Consider the following 18,565-nt stretch of genomic DNA (forward strand, 5'->3'; position numbering starts at 1 on the left):
CGCTGTCTTGTGTGAGCGAAGAGAAGGCGGCCGAGTTTTTCCTCCGGGGATGCCAGCTTGGGATGGAGGGGTTCTTGACGCCTTCTGCCACACTGGGCAATCTTGGCACAATTGATGGGGGTTTTTTCCCCCCCAGGTCTCCTACGCCTCTAACCACCCCCCCAAAAGGCGGCAGTGATGGGGCACCCCCGTGGCTCTGCTCACAACTCGCCAGGAACCGGCGCTTTGCCATTGCCAGCGCAATCCCCCCATCTTTCCAAGCCCCGCAACCCAATCGGTGGGACGGGTGCATCGCGCACCGTCCCCTTCACGCTCCCTTCCCTTCTTTCCTCCCCGTGTTAACACGGCAGAGAAACGCCTTTCCAACCGCCCTCATCCCGCCAGGAGAACATTTTTCCGGAGGAACAAAGGCGCAAAGGCAGTTGCCAGGCGCCTCCAGGAAGCATCATTGCGCTTCCAAGCCAGAGAGGGTGGCAGAAACACACCTTGGGGAGAAGAGGGGCGTGCAAGGTGGGCCCTTCCCCGAACCTGATGGCTCGGCTTTTTCTTCCTCCCCCCCCCCAAATCAGAGCCGTGGGGCTCAGCCGCTGCAGACGGGGAGGAAGGTGCGTGTGGGCGAAAGTGTTGCGTGTGCACACGCAGGAAGAGTGCAGGAAGAGCGGCGTCTGCATCAGAGACGGAAGGAACACAGACGGCTTGCCGGCAATCGGCCGCCCCCGCAGCGCTGAGCTGTCTCACCCTGCCTTGATGTGCTTTGAAAAGCTGTCAGCGATGCCGTGCAACCCTCCTCATGCGCGCACATACCCCTCCTTCTGTTCCCAAGCCTAAACATAGCTAGTTCTTGGCTAGTTTTCGTTGCCTTCGGGTTTTTTGTCTTGTGTCGTTTTTTCAGCCTTGCCCCAAGTCATTTCCTCCTCTCATGCGCCCCCCTGCCTGCATTAGGGACACCCCAAACACACCGGGGCCGCTGGGGGAATCGGGGCCCTGCACTGTGCCCGGGCCCTGAAGATCCACCACTGGAACAATTAAAATTATTTGAATGCGCCTGGATTTCCGCCTCGGGCAGCTGATGCTTCCGACGCGAAAGATACAAGGGAGTTGGAAGTGGGTAACGGGAAGGTGGCTTGTTAGGGGCATCTAAGGCAAAAATGGGCCCCTTTTTCCAACCATCTTGCATTTGCAAGGTGTCATCTGGAGGCAAAGCACGGCCAGGGAGAAACAGGCATTTCTGTACACCCTTTCCCATCGTCCCCTTCCGCAAAGCCGGGCGCTCATTTCAGAGGCTAAAGCCTCGCTCTTGCAGAAAGACCTGAAACGCGGCTAGCCCTCCCCAGCGTGGCGGATCAGGTATAAATCCTCACCCTGGCCCTTTGAAACTGCTCCCGTTTGAAAAAGAGAGAGGCAAAAGATGCAGGCTTGCAAATATTTAAATATACCTTCCCGGAGTGAAAAACGAGGCTGCCACGCTCAAAACTCTGCCAGGTGAAAAAGGCTTGAGCTGAAAAGCGGGTAGGTAGAAATAATTTCCATCGACAGCCTCTTTCACACATTCCAATCTCTGGAAAGGGAGTTGCAGGGCTGGGAGCCCCAGTTCAAATCGGGTGGTAATACCTGTGTTTTCCAGCATGCAGGGGAAAAAAATCAAGGGAATCCTTATTTAGTTAGTTATTTCAATTTATCTCAACCAAGGGACTCTGGGCGGGTGATGCTCTGGGTGACGGATGCATCGAAAATAATAATTTTGTGCAACATCTAATTCCAGATGCAACGGGACACGCTTAACCCTTGAAATGAGCCCGGTTGAAAAGATGAAGGCTGGCAAGGCTTAACTTGCAAACTGGGTTCACAGAACCTGTTTGCTGAACTAAGCCATTTTTCTGGGTTAAACTACACATTTTGGCTTTGCACTTCACCTCGGTCGTTTTATTTTGGGGGGAGCAGTGGAGGGGGCTGACCCTTCCCTAGCTCCATCTTGGGTGAAACCTGCATAGTTTCAACTGTGTGAAGTGCGCTGTGTGAATCCGGCCGCAGCGCCGCATTTTAAACAACGGCACGGTCGGTTTAGACTTGGCACGGGTCGCAAGTTGAGAAAACAAGGTCCGCTAACCACAGTAATCGATTGCAAGTGTGTTGTGTATACCCCCAAATCAGCATTCGTGGGGTACGCGCACCCTCTTTGCAAAAAAAGGCGGATCGTTTGTCTCTTCCAGCAATCGAGCTGCAAACGTGACCGTAAGCGGGTTATTCTTTGAGCAAAGGATATTTTAAGCCAGATCCGCGGGCACAAAGAATGGGATCGAGGCCTTGAAAAGACACAAAGCACCCTTATGCCACGGATGTGCCAGCCAAGAGGCGCTGGGAGGAACCCACTGGAAGAAAAAAATAATAATAAAATCATTCCTTGAAGGAGCCTTCTCTCAATTTGCGATCTCCAGCTCCTTTGGAGGACGCGAGGCTGGGAACGCTGACTTGGCTCCAAAGAACCAGATGTTAAGATTATATCTGGAACTGGGAGGGAAAAAAAAGGAGGGCTATTGAAAATTATGGGGGGGGCACCTGCTGAGACACGCCGTTTCCCAAATCCAGTTCCAAGAGACGTAAGGTTTTTCTTTGTGTTACCTGACACCAGCATACATCCCCTCTGTTTTTGCTGTTTCACCTAGCTCGAGAAACAAGAAATCTGATTTTTCAACCTTTTTTTTCCTCCCCCTGGGGTGATCAGGCAGCACCATTTTCCCTGAAAACAGGAGGTAACCCTGTGGGTTGGTGGGGTTCTTTTGCAATTAAGAACAGCGAAGAAAAGGCTTTTTTTCCCTTTAGGAAAATCAGAAAGACACAGCAAAGTCTTGACCTCCAAATTCAACCAGGGTTTTCCTCGGTAACAGCTACTGCCCTCTGCTGCCAACGAGCAAGGGATTCAGAGACCAACCGTCTCGTCTTCCTACCTCTTTTGGACTCCAGTTCCCATCAGCTCCATGGGAGGGGTTGATGAGAGCTGTGGTCCTCAAACATCTGAAGGACTATTTAACTTTCCTTCTGAAACAGGCAGATGTTGGCCTGGAAGATGTTGGTCTCCAGTTGCTCCTGAGATTTGCATCTCAGACAAAACACCCCTCTTGGCTATCAACTTTGGGAAAACAGGAATCCTACTTACGGTGGGGAAAATTCAGCAGATGCCCAGGAGACTTCTTAAAAACAAAACACCCAGAAACACACATTCAAGAACTTGGTTCTGGCCACCACAGAGTTTTATAAAGTTTCACCATGCGTGCAAGGAAAAAAAATCCGCCAAGGAAGCAACAGTACAAAATCGAAAACAGGTTCTGTTCCTCCCCCCCCCCCCCCAGGAGGGCAGAGCCAAACTCTTAACAGTTCAGATGTTAAAAGATCTTTTTTCCCCTCCCCATCTAGCCATCCTTGGACCTTGGCAAGGAAGGGTCATGGACTGTGAAGAATCACTACTCCCACCAATGTAGGGCAAAACGGAGTTTGTTCCAGGGGCAAGGTCTTGCCGACCCGGGGGACGAAGACTGCCAATGGAGGAAGCAGGAACAGAAAAGCCATTTTTCCTTGAGAAAGGACCAAACCCCACCCCACCCCACCCAGAGGACCGGTTAAACTCTGCACAGAACTGTCTCTACAACTTAAAGAGTCTGAATGAGCTCGGACCCTTGGCCTCTCTCCTCTGCTCCTGGATTAAGCTGCATGGGTGAATGGCCCGCGGCCTTTCGCTTCATTCTTCAAGGGGATCGAACCCTGCTTGTCCTCCTTTGCGGAGCCCAAAGCCTTATTTTGGGGAGGGGGGAGGAAGAGACAGAGCTGGGGTTGGTGAAGGGGGGGAACCAAAAAAGGAGAGAGGGCCCCAACGTCCCAGCTTGGTCTTGTCTCCTCCTGCTCCGTTTAATGTACCAACTGGGCTGTCAACCAGTATAAAATTAAGGGCTGGAAGGCAGCCGCGCCCAGGGTGACGTACATCTGGGCCCGTCCGCTTGTCCGGTTCAGTCCCTCTTGGACCACCGAAGTGAGGATCTTCATCCGTAAGGAGCGAACCTGCACGGGCAGGAAAGAGAAGGGCACGTCAGAAGCACGTTCAGATGGGTCCCTCGTTTCTTGTCTCAATCTCCCCCCCACGACCACCCTCCCTAGCCGGCCTGAATCTTGAATTCTCATTTCCATCATGCCCAGCTGGCACGGTCACCACTGGAAGAGCTGAGGTCTCTCTCCGATATTTGCAAATTAGAACAAAAAACGATATAATAGTCAAGGAAGGGGATCCGTGGGGGCCACCAGACCAACGGCCCGTAACTGGCCGCTGGGATTCTCAGCCCGAGATGCTGATGGTTTGAGAACGAGGTTAGAAAACGTCAAAGAGGACCCAGCTGGGGACTTCGCCAGCATGAAGCCGGACCTTTGGGTCCAGAGTAAGAAATGAGGAAAGGAAGCTACGCGCCTTCTCCATCCATGATGGGTGTTCTGGATGCTCCAAGGAATGGGGAAAAGAAAAGTAAAAAATCTGTTCTGCAACTTGAGGTATTTTACGCTGGCTGGATTTCAGGTCCTGGAAACCTCAGCTGGCATGGGTGGAGGGTGGCAGGACACGGATGGTGGGTGAATCTGTGGTCTCTAGCACCAGCCTAGAAAATCTAGCCTGTTTTTCCAGACCTTTCTGCCCCAGGGAATCCTGGGAATTCAAGAGCCCCAGCTGGCCAATTTGCACCTCCCTGAACCCTGCAGTACTCACCATGAAATACATAAGAGAACAGGAGGCCCAGGCCAGAGTGATGTAGTAGCCGTTGACCCCAAAAATCAAGCCACCGACCACAGTGAGGATCATCCTGGAGAACAGAAACAAAGAACGGGGATGTTTTTCTTCACTAACAGCCCAAGCGCCTCGTTCCAAATTGGACAGGGATTCGTGTTGACACCCAGAAGTGAAGAACGAGCAGCCCTCTCAATGTTGCCGAATCACAGTAAACGAAGTCCTTCATTTAGCGGACTTCTGATGCAACGGACAAAATGGATCTGGAGATCCCTCTGAAATAACGGACAAGTCCATTGCATCAGTAGCGGTCCAGGCCAGGGGCTTACATTTACACGCATCTCTCATTCCCACATCAATAGGCAAGAAACGCCATTTAAGTTCTTTGCACCATAACACCCTTTTGCAAATATGTACTTTGGGATTTCACGGACTTTGGGGGAGCCGAACACCCTCTCTCTTAATCAGTCTGTTGAATCAAGGATTTGCTGCCTCTCTCCGAGCCTCCCTCGTCATCGGTTGGGGCTGCTGGGAAATGTAGTCTAATTCAGTAAGTGCAGAGGCCCTGGCCAACTCACCCAACGTATTTGTAGCCACAGTATGCCAGAAGGTCGAACGTGCCCAGATCGCTTTGGACTGTAGCAAGGTACAAACCCAGCAGAAGGGCGAGCACCTCGATCACCATCCACACGAAGGCCGTGCTGGCGCACATCCCGAGGACCTCAGGAGAAAACCTGAGCAGGGGGCAAAGAGCACCGCCAGAAAAGGCGAAGCATGACTTCAACTGTTTTCCATAAGAAGTAGATTTGGGGAGCAGGAGGGATCCCCTACTCACCTTTTCTGCAGCCCAAGCGCCATGCCAGCAAGCAAAATGTAAGTAATGAAGGCCATGCCTGTGAAGGAGAAAATCATTTTCTTTTTAAAAAAAGCCCCAGATGTTGGAGTTGGAAAGGCTTTTTTTAAAAAAATCAGAACAACTACAATATGGTGATTTTTTTTTAATCCAACAGAAGCTTGTTCTCTCTATTAGTCTGAGTGCCCAAAAACTTTGGGTAATGAAAAAAAAATCCAGGTCAAACTCCCTTTTTGTCCCATCAAATGACAAGAGTTGAGATTTAAAACAAAAAAAACCCTTTTTTCCCCCAGGAACTCTGAACTAGCAATCCATCTTTTGGCAGGTGAGTGCCCACAGATTTAATCTGATGACTAACCTAATCCATTTTATGTATTTATTTTTGAGATTGCTCAGGCCACCCAACTCAAACAACGCAGCGGTCAACATAAAAAAAAACCAAACGAGAATCCAAAAATGTCAGAAAACAACAGACCATATACCTTAAAATACATAATACAGAAGTCTAATAAAAATCTACTAAATAATAACACTTATAATAATCATAAAATATAAAATGGCAAAGAAATAACATAACATAACCACCAAAAAGTGATTCTCACTCAACGGTATTCTGGTTTCAAAGAATACACCGAACCCTAACCCTAAATGGCTTAGATTCACACAACATGCCTACATTAGATGTCAACAAGCTTTGCAGAATGTGCTCCCAGATCGTTCACGGACTGAGCGCTGGGGTTGTGTGAACGCAACCCTTGAGTGTTTGGCAGAATATCTGAGTCGATGGAATAGACCGGGAGCAGGCCAGAGAGGGAAACTATTCTAGCTATCATTCAGGGTTTAAGTTTGGGCTCCCGAGCTGGGAACTTGGCCCTGAAAATACTCTTCCAAAAAATAAAACAAAGATGACTCACTGGGAATATAGAGATCGGGCGCGTTGACGTCCTGGCGGGGCGTAAGAGGGACATCACGATGATATTGAACTTCCCAATTCTGTAATAGAATTATAATCATTTATGGAGACTGACCCATCACCTTGCCCCCAAATCCTGATTGGAAATACTTTTCTAAAGCACCTCCCATCAGCTCCCCAAATTGTAACTCCAGCTTGTCGTCTTTATTTTACCCAATTTAAGGGTTTCTAGTTTAACTCTGCAGCGGCAGATAGAGCCTCCGTGTCTGCTCTAAAAGGAAACTTTCTTCTGACCTTCGACTAGCTCTCAACAGATTCCTCAACGAGCTTGCTATCCTGATTTTTTTTTTCCAGTGGCAGTGAATTCCCCAGGTGAACCGAGCTAAGGGAATAAATAAATATTTGCTGGCTGACGCTCTGCAATGCATTCATTTATTGATTAAATTTATACACCACCCATCTCCCCCAGAGGGTGATTCTGAGTGGCTCACAACGAAAACCCAAACGTTAAAAACCGTAAAAATATAAATATCCATTTTAAATGAGCTAAATAAATAAATGCACAGGTTGCTTTAACTCCCGGCGTGCCTCCTACAGACAAGCTACTTTACAAAAACAGTGTGCAACGTCTCCCAAACCGAAGACCACGCTGAGACCACCGTCACGATTCAAACCAAGATCACGGCGGCCAAATTCTCCTTTCCTTTACCTGATGCACGTAGGGAAACAGTAGCACAGCTAATTTCTTCATCACATAGGTGGTGTCCACCGCGAAGAAGTATTTCAGCTTGTTGATAGAAACAAATCTGTGAATCTGGGAGGAAACCGAGATAATGCTGGTTAGGAATCCCAGGAGCTGAAGCCCGTCACATCTAACCACGCAAGAAGCTAGAAGGAGCAGAATGACCAGGTTTATATTTTGCAAGAAAGCTTCTCTCCCAACCAGGTGCCCCGGAGGTGTGATGGATCCCAAGTCCCATTATCCTTAGCCACAAATAGTTTGGAATTTCGTTTTTTCTAGTGTCCGGTCAGCGTGAAGCTTCCAGATTATTTGTCAAGGGGCATTTCGTCCTCTTAAGGAGATGGGTGAATGGGCTTTGATGGCTGGTGGCTACTAGCCATTGCTCTCTCCTTGGTAAATTTTTACAGAGCTGGAGATCAGATTTACTTTTTCAATCCTGCCCATGGGGACCCCATTTTTTTGGGAAAAAATCAAGGACCGACCTGAAAAAGGGGCAAATCTGAAAGTGGGTCGCCAGGACAGAAATCTTTCATTGTGGACGGGTCTAACATGTCTTTCCAAAGGGAAACTCCAGAGCAAACCCGAGAAAAAAACTTGACAAAAACATGTCTTCAAAGAAATGGACCTCAAATCAAACCGCAGAGGTTGATTGATTTGAAAAAGGCAATTCAACTTTTCACCGGAACGCGAAAGACCCTTTGCACGCTCAAAGGGACCCGACGGAGATAAAGGACAAACGGGAATGTTGGAAAAATAAATCAATTTTAAAGACCGCTTTCGGAAAGCAAGGACTGTCCTAAAGGACGGACGGTCCCTGTCATCACGCCTCTCCTTCCGAAATTTAAAAAACAGGATTCCCACTCTTTTCCTTTACCTCTTTATGGACGATGTCTTTTCCCTGGGAGGCAATGGTGGTACCGTAAGCCACGGCGACGTTAGCCACCGGGTCCGCAAAAATCTGGTTGAAACTCATGTCGATCCCTGGAGTGGCGTAGCCCGCCTGGGGTGGCCCGTAGCCCGAGCTGGTGTCGTCGAAGAGCTGGGGGGCATCTGTGGCTTGTGGCACAGGAGGCATCCTGGCCCTGTGTTTGGAGCCTGTAAGCGGGGGAAAAAATAAGTCGCAGGAATGAGGAGAGGGGAACGGTGTAGCTAGTAGCCACCAGCCATCAAGGGCATCAAACAGTCGGATATAACCAAGATTCGCATTCTGTACAGCCCAGAATGTCCTGTAGCAGAGAGATACATTCATATAAAGTCTTATAAAGCTGCTTTACAACATTTATATCAGTGTTTCTCAACCTTGGCCACTTGGCTCCCCATCCTCCTCAGCTAGCAGGGGAGGATGATGGGATTTGTACTCCCCATCTGGAAGGCAGCAGAGCACGCTCACCCCAAAGGTCTCGCCCAGATCTTTTCCACTTTTCTGGGTTCCCATAATCCCCCTTCCCCGATGATCCCATGTCTTCCCCTTTTGCACACGAATTCCTTAAGTCCTCATCCCCCCTTCCACGCAATGGATTTTTACGGTTTATACTTAGGCACCCTACCTCCTTTATTTCAGAAAGCTGTCCTTCTGATTTATTCAATTTAATTAATATATCTTTTCTGGTTTTGCTCTTGATTTTCCTTGGTAAACCAAAATTATACGTGCAAAACTTAATCCTGAGGAATCTCTTTCAGATTTGCCCCTCTTTTCAGGCTGATCCTTTATTTTCCCCCCAAGAAAATCGGCTCGCTGTATTTATAATTCAGCCCTCGCTTCTACAGGACACACTTTCTCTTCGATGCAGCCTTTTCTGCATTTTTGGTGGCTAATCTGAAAACCGTTCAGCGCATTTGGTCAAGAATAAGCCCAGCACACACTTCCCAATCAAACGGGGAGGTATCTGTGGCCAAAATGCTTAAAAACGGATCGGTGCCATCCTGACTGTTGGCATGGAAGATGCTCAATATACCGTTGCAAGGTATATTGCAACTCATGGGATCTATAATTTATTTTAAAAAGTGTTTCGATGTATCCCAGTTATAATTTATTTTAAAAAGGGCTAGATGTAACCCGGGTGAGTTTTTTCGTGTGCGGGGCCTACTGAAGCTGCCTCGCTCACCCCAGCAATACCCAGCCACGTCTGAAAACTATAAAGGCAAGCAGAAAACACGAATCAAGGACAGAAAAAAAACCCCAGTATTTTGAAAACACCAAGAACGAGGGAATGGGAGGCCCACATCACCCACCGCCCTGCCCAACGTTGGGTGCCAGCTCCAAAAGCGGAGGCCATTCCCCAGCTAAGCTCCACGGGTCGTGTGAACGCCGCCCTCGGGTTTCAGAGGCAGGAGGCCGACCGCCCTGCGCGGTCTGCGCGTGATTTAAGTCAAAAGCGCCCGGCCAGGTAGGCCGCCGCCTTACCCCAACCTGGGCGCAGCCCTAATCGCAGCAGACCCCGATTTCAAAGGCCCGAGGGAGAAGATCGCGTGGATCCCGAGCAAGGGGATCCACAGGATCGCTGCTCCCGCGGTACGGCGGGCCTCGATTCTTCAAGGCTCCTCTCCAAAAGCAACAGGCGGGAAGGGGGCGGGGTGGGGGAGTCCATGCGGGCCCCTCAAGAGCCCCCCAACCCCGCTCCCCGCTCCCCCCCGGCCCCCGGCGCTTTGCCCCCGAGCAGGCGGCCCGGCCTGCTCCCCCTTCCCCTTCTCCTCCACCCCCCCGGCCTTTTTCTCCTACCTGGCCCCCCATAGCCAGGGGGATAAGCCATGGCGCCCCGCGCTAGCTTGCCCGCCCCGCTTCCCTTCCGCGCCCCGCAAAGGCGCGATCCACTCGCCCCGCGCGGCAAAATAAAAAGAACGCAGGGCTTCCAAAAAAAAAAAAAAAAAGCAAAGTTGCGAAGAGATCAAAAGAAGAGTGCGGTTCTAAGCCACGTCCTCAAAGGCTCCGGCGAGGCGAGGCGCCCTCTCCCATTGGCTGCCGCGGTGTCATTTCGCAGGCCCTGGGCGCTGATTGGTGGCCAATGTATCCATTTCCCCCCGCGGCCGTTCCAAAGGGGCGGAGCTTCTCGCTGGGGTTCTAAGCCGTCGACGCACGCGCAGGAGGGAGAAGGGGCGGCTGGGTTCTCCAGGGGGATGGGGTGACCGCCGACCGTCGGTCAAGGCGGGCAGGGGATGATGGGAGTTGCAGTCTACCCTCTCCGGGAGGGCGCCAGGTGGGAAAAGGCGGCAGGTCCGCTTCAGGATGCAAAGGCGTTTTTGTTCAATTAGCTAGCCGTGGTTTTATTACCAGGGCTGGGGAGCCTCGTTCTGATTGGCTGAAGCACAACTCCGGGAAACATGGCCGACTCTGAGCGGTGCTGGGAGTTGTAGTTCAACGAGACATCTCGTGGGACACCTTTCCCCAAGCCTTATTCCTAGGATCAGCCCAACATTGCACAGAATGTGGAAACTTCCCATTTCAGAAACCATCATCAGGGCTGTGTGTGTGTATATTTTTTTTCCAATACTATTTTTGCCTGATGAGTTTTCAAAATGGAATTATTCACCTTGGCTGCAAACCAACTTCATTTTTTTTCCTCTGGTTAAACACCGAGGGCTAATTAATAACCACCTTTATCCCTACAGCCTTCTTCTATCTCAGGCAATCCGTTCTGGAGCTTCAACCCTGCTTTGCTCTTTGCTAGAGCAAAATGTAGAGATTTGAATGGCAGGGCTTTAAAATATATATATATATATATATACGCTCCACGTTTTTTTAAAAGGAATATCTTTGCAAATACATCATTAGGGCTGTCAAAGAGGCAAGTTCTGGTCTGCCCTATTTCTATACTTCCTACCTGAAAGGAAGGGGTTTGGTTTGCTTTTACACAGGGGAAAGTATTGAAAATAAATCCGGTATTTATCGGAGCTGAAAATGGTATCGTTCATTCTATGGCCCCGGATCTCTAACATTTCCGTCCTTGTTTGCACCAGATCGGTTCAGAATGACATCGGTTTAGGATTCCCCAAGTCGCAATAGTACTTCTATTGATCCTCTGCTTCTTATTAAGTGCTGTGGAGACATAGGATGACAATGAATGCGATAACATTTTAAAATCAATTACAATCGGAGTGATGAGAGATGATGAATAATGATAAAAAAATTAAAAAATAGGGTTTTAAATATCAAACAGGTGAGTGATGTGCTTTTCCCCCCAGTCACCTGGGGGAAAACAATGTCCTCCCTGCAGATAGAAAAGTAGCATCTCAGGGCAAGGGCTGGTCCACATTCATTGTGCTTTATCTATGCAAAAGGTCCTTTCTAGGTGAATGGCCAACACCTTCTACCCCCACAGGGCTCTTTTAACTCAATGTGCAGTATGCACAGATCCATTTTTCTGGGTTTATTTGGCAGCTAGAGGATGATGGGAACTGTAGTCCAACAGTTCTGCTGCCTTCCAGAAATTGAGAATCTTGGCTTCCCGAATTGAGACAAACCCTCCAAAGGGGTTGGATGGATGACAGGTCCCATCATCCTCTTTGGCATGCTATCTGGGAATTATGGGGATTGTCCAAGCCAGCTGGAGGGCACCAGGTTGGAGGATGCATGGACAAACATAGATATATAATAGTATTTAATAGCAGGTATTATGGATTGAAAAGATAGTGCTTTCTTTGTAAAAGGTTCATGCCTTTATACCAGCGTTTCTCAGCCTTGGTGGCTTGAAGAGGGGTGGACTTCAACTCCCAGAATTCCCCAGCCAGCCTGGCTGCCTGGGGAATTCTGGAAGTTGAAGTCCACCCCTCTTCAAGCTGCCAAGGTTGAGAAATGCTGCTTTATACCAACATTAACATTAGATAGAGTCAATTCTTTTCCAACTAACATTTTTTAACGCCTCGTAGTCGGAAAAGGTGCTCCCAGAATCCTGATTTTTTTGCTATCATAGACTAACCCAGCTCTCATCCTCCTAAATTCACATGAATTTCCAAACCTTATCCAAGATTTAGGACCCTTCTGCAACTCGACGTTGCCATCTGTTGAGCAATGCTGGAGATCCGATTCTCAAACCAGGAGGAATTTGGCGCTATCAAGATCCCATCCAGGATATTGTGGATCATCGCTATCCTGTCGCCTAAAAATCTTCCTTGGGTATTAACACAAGTCCGAGGCCCGCAGAGAACACCTTGCTTAAATTGATAAGGCAGGTCAGAACCAATCCTGCTGCCAGATGCAAATTGAAAAAAAAAGATTGATTGATTGATTGATTTTATTTAATGCTTCAAATTTAGTCACTGCCCATCTCATTCAGATCCCGTTTCTTTGATCGTTGTCTGAAAGAGAAGAGGGCCACCAGCATTTTTAGAGCATATTTCCTCTATGAGGCTGTTTTTGGGGGCTTAAGTGTCCCTGACATGGAAGATGTGCCCAGAGATAGTAGGAGCTGAACTGATCCTCTGAAGGTCCACGCAGGATGATCCTGAACTGAAAAACAGGAGGACTTCTATCCATATTCCATCAGTGGTGTTTGTAGAACACACCTAGATTCTCTATGGCAAGGTTTCTCAACCTCAGGCACTTTTAAGATGTCTGGACTTCAACTCCCAGAATTCCCCAGCCAGCATGCTGGGGAATTCTGGGAGTTCCGCAGCCAGCATGCTGGGAAATTCTGAGAGCTGCAGTCCACACGTCTTAAAGTTGCCAAGGTTGAGAAACACTGCTCTAAGTCTAGAATTCCATAGGTAATAGAGGTGAAAGGATGCTGGGTGGGGAATTCTGGGAGTTGAAATCCACACATCTTAAAGTTCCTGTGGTTGAGAAACACTGGCCTATTGAATTAACCCATGGGTGTGTGTGCGTCTTGCACAATACTATATCAAGACAATCCAGTGTCGGGGCAAGACCCCTTGGACTCCTTTAATCTTTTATTTTTAATCATTTTCTGCCCCTCTTTCAGGCAACCGAGCTGGTCAAATCAAGCACCTATTTTTAATTACCCACAAGGCTCCTGACGCTCTCAGAGGCATTGTGGGAAATCGAACCGACGGCTGCATCCAGTTTGCTTGCCCCCTCCCGGCAGGGCTTGGAGCACTGCAGGTTTGTCGAGTCTGTTGGAAAGGTGGTTTAGCTAGACTTGGGTCGGATCCTGGTTAGCAGGGCCAGGCTGTGTCTGGCTGTTTCAGGTTGGCGGCTATCACGGACCGGACCGAGGGTACAAATCTGCAGAAGGGCTGGCTGTTCCAAGTCTCTGAAGATGTCATGAAATGCTTTGGAACAAGAGACAGCCATTTTTGCACCCCCAGAATTCAGAGGTATTGATCAACCCTTGGTTTGATGGTACCGCTTTCCAACTGACCCCGAGGGTACCACTACAAGCCCCCAAATAAACTGGGTTTCTGCTGGCACTCGGATCTGCCTCTGCCTGCAAGCCTAACACCAACCTTCAAGGGGTAGTTCGGTGCCTTAGAAATAACAGGCCGGGGGTCAGAAAGGAGATTCTCTTTGACCCAGGTTCGCATGCCGACGTGCGGGCGCGCCGCTTTCGTGCAAGGGGAGGGACACGTGGGGACCAGCCTTCCTTCGGCTGCCGAGTCATCAGGCCCGAAAGAAAGCGAGCGAGAGAGCGGGCGAGCCGGGGAATCGCGGACGCGGCCGGAGGACGGAGCCTGCCGCGAAGCGCCAGAAGCAGCCGGGCGCCCGCCTTGCGGCTGCGGGCCGTCGGGGGCGGCCGGCCGGGCCCGGGCGCGGGGCGGAGGCGGCGGGCTTTGTGCGGGCGGCTTTCCAGCCCCGCGACGGAGGGCGGGGCCGCCGCACAAGTGCAGGGGCGGAGAGGCGAGCCGCCGTCCGCCGGGCAGGTGGGCGCCAGGGCGGGCGGGCGCGCCGGCGGCTGTCTCCATGCCCCGCTGCGGGGACCGCGGGGGGCGGCACACCTGGAGCCGCGGGGCAGCCCAGCCCCTCGCCCGCCCCTAAGATGCGGCCGGGCCGGCTGCTCGGCGGCGCCACGCGGGAACCATGCCTGGCGCGGGGGGAGAAGACGGGGCGCAGCAGCCGGGCGCGGGGGAGCTGCCCACCCTCACCCCCGCGGGGGGGCCCCCGCGGGAAGAGGTAAGTCCAGCCCGCCTGGGGGTGGGGAGCTGGGGGGCACGGGAAGGAGAAAGAAAGAAAGAAAGAAAGAAAGAAAGAAAGAAAGAAAGAAAGAAAGAAAGAAAGAAAGAAAGAAAGAAAGAAAGAAAGAAAGAAAGACTGCGAGGAGGAAAAAAAAATCCAAGCCGGTTTTGCGCTGCGCCCTAAGCGCACCGGTTGCAGACAAGGCCCCCTGTCCACGGTGCGCCTCGAAAATCCGGGCTGGCGGGGGCGGCGGCGGCGGCGTTCGGGGTCTGAGCCCTGGGGATCGGGCCTCCGCTTTTCGGCCTCCCCCCCTTTTCCCAGCGGGGGAGGCGGGGCGTGCGGCGGGGGCCAGCAGCGAGTGATTTTGCTGCAGGAGCACGTGCCCCTTTGTGCATTATTAATAGCTCCACGGGGGTTAAAAATAAACCTGGGTTGTTGCGGGGGGGGGCAGCAGGGGCCGAGATTGCTTTGGGGGCCCCTCCCCTTCGGGCCCCCTTGCATCCTCCCCGCCCCCCCAGCAAGACTTTATGGGACCCAGATGGCAAACGCTTGTCCCTTGAAGCGGCTTGCCCGAGGGTGCCCGCGATGCGTAAAAGCGCCCCGCTTTTCTCGGGTTTCCCAGGGTTGGGGAAGGGGAGGGGAGCCGAGGCGGGAGGGGCGGGCGGGGTGCGCTTTGGGGAAGGGGCGAGGGATCTGCAGGAGAGCGGCGCGCGTGTGGCGCGTTTGGCGACCGGTTTGCGGGGGGGGGGCTCCCGTGAAGTTCTGCATTGCACCACAGCCCGGCCGCGTCCTTCGCCTCCCCGCTCGGATGCTCTTGCGGCGGACGAGCCCTCTCGGCGACGGAGCCTTGGGCGGGCTTGGTGGCGGCGGAGGAACAAAGCCAGCAGGATTGGGGGCCGGGGGAGTGGGCGAAAGGGGGGTGGGAATCATTCTGGCTGCCTCGGTTTCTCCCCCCTCCCCCAAGTCTAGCAAGTGGAATGGTTAAAAGGCTGCATTTCCCTACAGGAAAAGCAGATGCTGAGTCTCCCCCCCCCCCACAACTGCCTCAGGGAAAAGGGACCATTTCTCCCCCCCTCCCTTGCATCCTAAGGCACCCTTCTCCAGCCTGGCTCGCCTTGGGGGCAAGGGATGATGGAAGCTGTGGTCTAGCCCTTCTGGCCCACCACGCAAGGTTGGGGAAAGGAAAAGTGAGTTCTGGGACAAAGGGCATCTTGGCTGGGTAGTTCCCCATGGCTTTTGAAGAACAAGATTGGGGGAGGGGGAGGGGAGGGGCATTTGGGGAGGGGAGTTGACTGTCCAGACCAGCTTAAAGTTGCCAAGGTTGAGGAAGTCTAGATTTCCATAGACAAAGGGGGGTGAAAGAAAGAAATGGGTAGGTCAAAGTGGGGGGGGGGGGAAGACAGCTTAAATGAATCAAGGGAGCCCAGCATCTCTGGCTAAGATGTGGCCGTCTTGCCTTGCTCCCCGAGTGCATTAAGGCAAATGGAGGAGGGTGTGAGATTTACCCCTGAAGCTTTCTTTAAAATCCACCCCCCCACACATCATCTTAAAAGCCATTTGCTTTTGGCAGCTTCCCAGAAATCGTTGCCTTTGTACGGTCTGTGGAGAGATGAAAGGAGTGGGATGGCCGAGGGGGGTGGGTGGGAAAGTGATGCAACTCCCTCCTAGCTGCCTCCCACCACAGAGGGCCCAATCCACCGAGAAGTTGGTCCAGCTGGAACCGCTGGAATTCGCTTGGACTCTCCCACCAGCATCCCGTGGCAAGACGAATAGTTGAACACAGGGTTCCCTAACCTTTTCGCCCAAGCTTGTAGATCTATGGCTAGATAGGTTATGTTGGTGGTGGTCCTGGAGAAATGGGACCTCCCTATACAGAGGCAGTCTACCATGATGCCGGGGAGCAGACCAGAGAACGGTATCCTTCCTGGTCCTGCAGGTCGGCTTCTGTTGGAAACAGGATGTGGGCCTTATTTCGTCTAGCTTAACTGGCCCCATGACCGTCTGGACTCAACGCCCCAAATTTGGGTTGTGTGATCTGTCTGAAGGAGTGATTGCAGGGTGTCTGACATTTCAACGCCGAGCCGGTTGTTAAGTCAGCCCCCGCCTGTTGTGATGCCAGGATACGGAAAGACAGAAGGCGTTGGCGCCCTTTCCACGGCTCAATTCGGCCTGCGGTTTTTGGTCTCCTCGGTGGTTGTGTTAGAAATCCGCAGGGGCCTCTGCACGTGGAAGGACAGCTGCCGGGTCGGGGGTCTCGAGTCTTTGTGAGAAGGATCGGCTCTGTAAACGCATTCTTATCCTTTCCTCCCTTCTCCCCGCCTTTCTCTCCCTCGGCCGTCAGCAACGTCCTCTGAAGCAGTCTCTCAGCAGCTCGCTGTGCCGCGAGTCACACTGGAAATGTCTCGTCCTCACCCTCCTCATGTTCGGCTGCTTCGGCGTCATGGCCTGGTGCCGCCTCTCCACGGTCACCCGGCTGAATTACGACAGCTCCTACCGGGGGGCCTCGATGGTGTACCATGATAGCCCGTGCTCCAATGGGTACATCTACATTCCCCTGGCCTTCTTGGGCATGCTCTACGTGGTCTACCTGGTGGAATGCTGGCACCGGTTCGCCAAGGGGCAGATGCAGTACCGCGTGGACACGGCGAGTGTCTACGACAAGGTCCAGCGCATGCAGCAGGCCACGCCCTGCATTTGGTGGAAGGCCGTCAGCTACCACTACATCCGCCGGACACGGCAAGTCACCCGCTATCGCAACGGGGACGCCTACACCACTACCCAAGTTTACCACGAGCGGGTCAATACCCACGTGTCCGAGACGGAATTCGACTATTCGGGCCACGGGGTGAAAGACGTTTCCAAGGAGCTGCTAGGCCTCTCGGATTACCCGGTCACCAAACTCCGCTTCACCAAGTGCTTCAGCTTCGCCACTGGGGAGGCCGAAGCGGCCTATCTGACTCAGAGGGCCCGGTTCTTCGGGGAGAACGAGGGGTTGGATGACTACATGGAGGCCCGCGAGGGGATGCACCTCAAAAACGTGGACTTCAAGGAGCACATGCTGGTGTTCCCAGACCCAGGGCGTCCGCCCTGGTACACGCGCCGCTGTGTCTTCTGGGTGGCATCGTTTCTCCTGCTCTCCTGGCCGCTGCGGGTCCTGTCCGAATACCGTACGGCCAACGTCCACTACCACGTGGAGAAACTCTTTGGGGCAGACGATGGGCCCAGCCCCCTGGATGCCGCGGGGGGCTACGGGCGGCGAATCTCGCGCGTCAACACCGTGGACATGACCGAGCTGGAATGGCACATCCGCTCCAACCAGCAGCTGGTGCCCAGCTACTCCGAGGCAGTGTTAATGGACTCCACCACGGTGGCGGGCGCGGCATACCTCCGCAGCTGCCAGCGCTGTCGCCGGACTGTCAGTAGCAACTCCCTGCCCTCCCGGGGCACCCGGGCTCTCTATGCCCGCCTCCCGTTCAGCTGCAGCCGCTTCTCCCTGAGTGGTGCACGGCGGTGTGGGGGAGTCCTCCGCAGCCTGAGCGGAAGCCATGTGGGGAGCAGTATCGAGACGGAGCCCCTGGAGAGTCCCCCGTGCTACCAGGATGCCTTGTACTTTCCCGTGCTGATTGTCCATGGAGGGGAGGGCTGTGAGCGCAATGGGCACAGGCCGGGGCTCGCGGGAAGGGGGTTAGGAACCCCACTGTGAAAGGGGGGGGATAGTGGACACTAAGTTCCCCGGGAGAAATGCAGTGCACAAAAGCCTCTGGCTTCCTTCCCTGAGCCAGGATCAAACCCATTAACCCAGTTCCAAGGCTCTTTGGCCAACATGACTCTCTTCTTCAAAAAGGGGGGAGAAGATGCCCATTAACCCACAAATCGGATATGGGGTTCTTTTGCTAAACTCTGCTAGAGAAGGAAGGAAGGAAGGAAGGAAGGAAGGAAGGAAGGAAGGAAGGAAGGAAGGAAGGAAGGAAGGAAGGAAGGAAGGAAGGGGGGAGGGAGGGAGGGAGGGAGGAAGGAAGGAAGGAAGGAAGGAAGGAAGGAAGGAAGGAAGGAATGAAGGAAGGAAGGAAGGAAGGAAGAGAGGAAGGAGGAAGGAGGAAGGAGGATGGAGGAAGGAAGGAAGGAAGGAAGGAAGGAAGGAGGGAAGGAAGGAAGGAATGAGAAAGAAGGGGAGGAAGGAAGGAAGGAAGGAAGGAAGGAAGGAAGGAAGGAAGGAAGGAAGGAAGGAAGGA

At 52.4% G+C, this 18,565-nt stretch overlaps 2 protein-coding genes across 2 annotated transcripts; one reads left to right on the plus strand and one right to left on the minus strand.

The window, feature by feature from the left end:
• Positions 1–3,230: 3,230 nt before the first annotated feature.
• Positions 3,231–10,197, minus strand: YIF1A (Yip1 interacting factor homolog A, membrane trafficking protein). The gene is made up of 8 exons (XM_088137315.1): positions 9,987–10,197; positions 8,142–8,362; positions 7,235–7,339; positions 6,527–6,605; positions 5,595–5,652; positions 5,338–5,493; positions 4,742–4,835; positions 3,231–4,050 (listed from the first exon to the last, which is right to left on the minus strand). Exons 1-8 carry the CDS (start codon positions 10,015–10,017, stop codon positions 3,901–3,903), a joined length of 894 nt encoding a protein of 297 aa, XP_087993441.1. The 5' UTR covers positions 10,018–10,197; the 3' UTR covers positions 3,231–3,900.
• Positions 10,198–13,980: 3,783 nt separating this feature from the next.
• Positions 13,981–18,246, plus strand: TMEM151A (transmembrane protein 151A). Its single transcript, XM_088137530.1, has 2 exons — positions 13,981–14,330; positions 16,675–18,246. Exons 1-2 carry the CDS (start codon positions 14,238–14,240, stop codon positions 18,034–18,036), a joined length of 1,455 nt encoding a protein of 484 aa, XP_087993656.1. The 5' UTR covers positions 13,981–14,237; the 3' UTR covers positions 18,037–18,246.
• Positions 18,247–18,565: the final 319 nt, after the last annotated feature.

This window comes from Python bivittatus, unplaced genomic scaffold (assembly GCF_059951505.1).
Source record: "Python bivittatus isolate LINGU-HERP-01145 unplaced genomic scaffold, Pbiv_v1 ctg000180_np1212, whole genome shotgun sequence".
Taxonomy (NCBI): Eukaryota; Metazoa; Chordata; class Lepidosauria; order Squamata; family Pythonidae; genus Python; species Python bivittatus.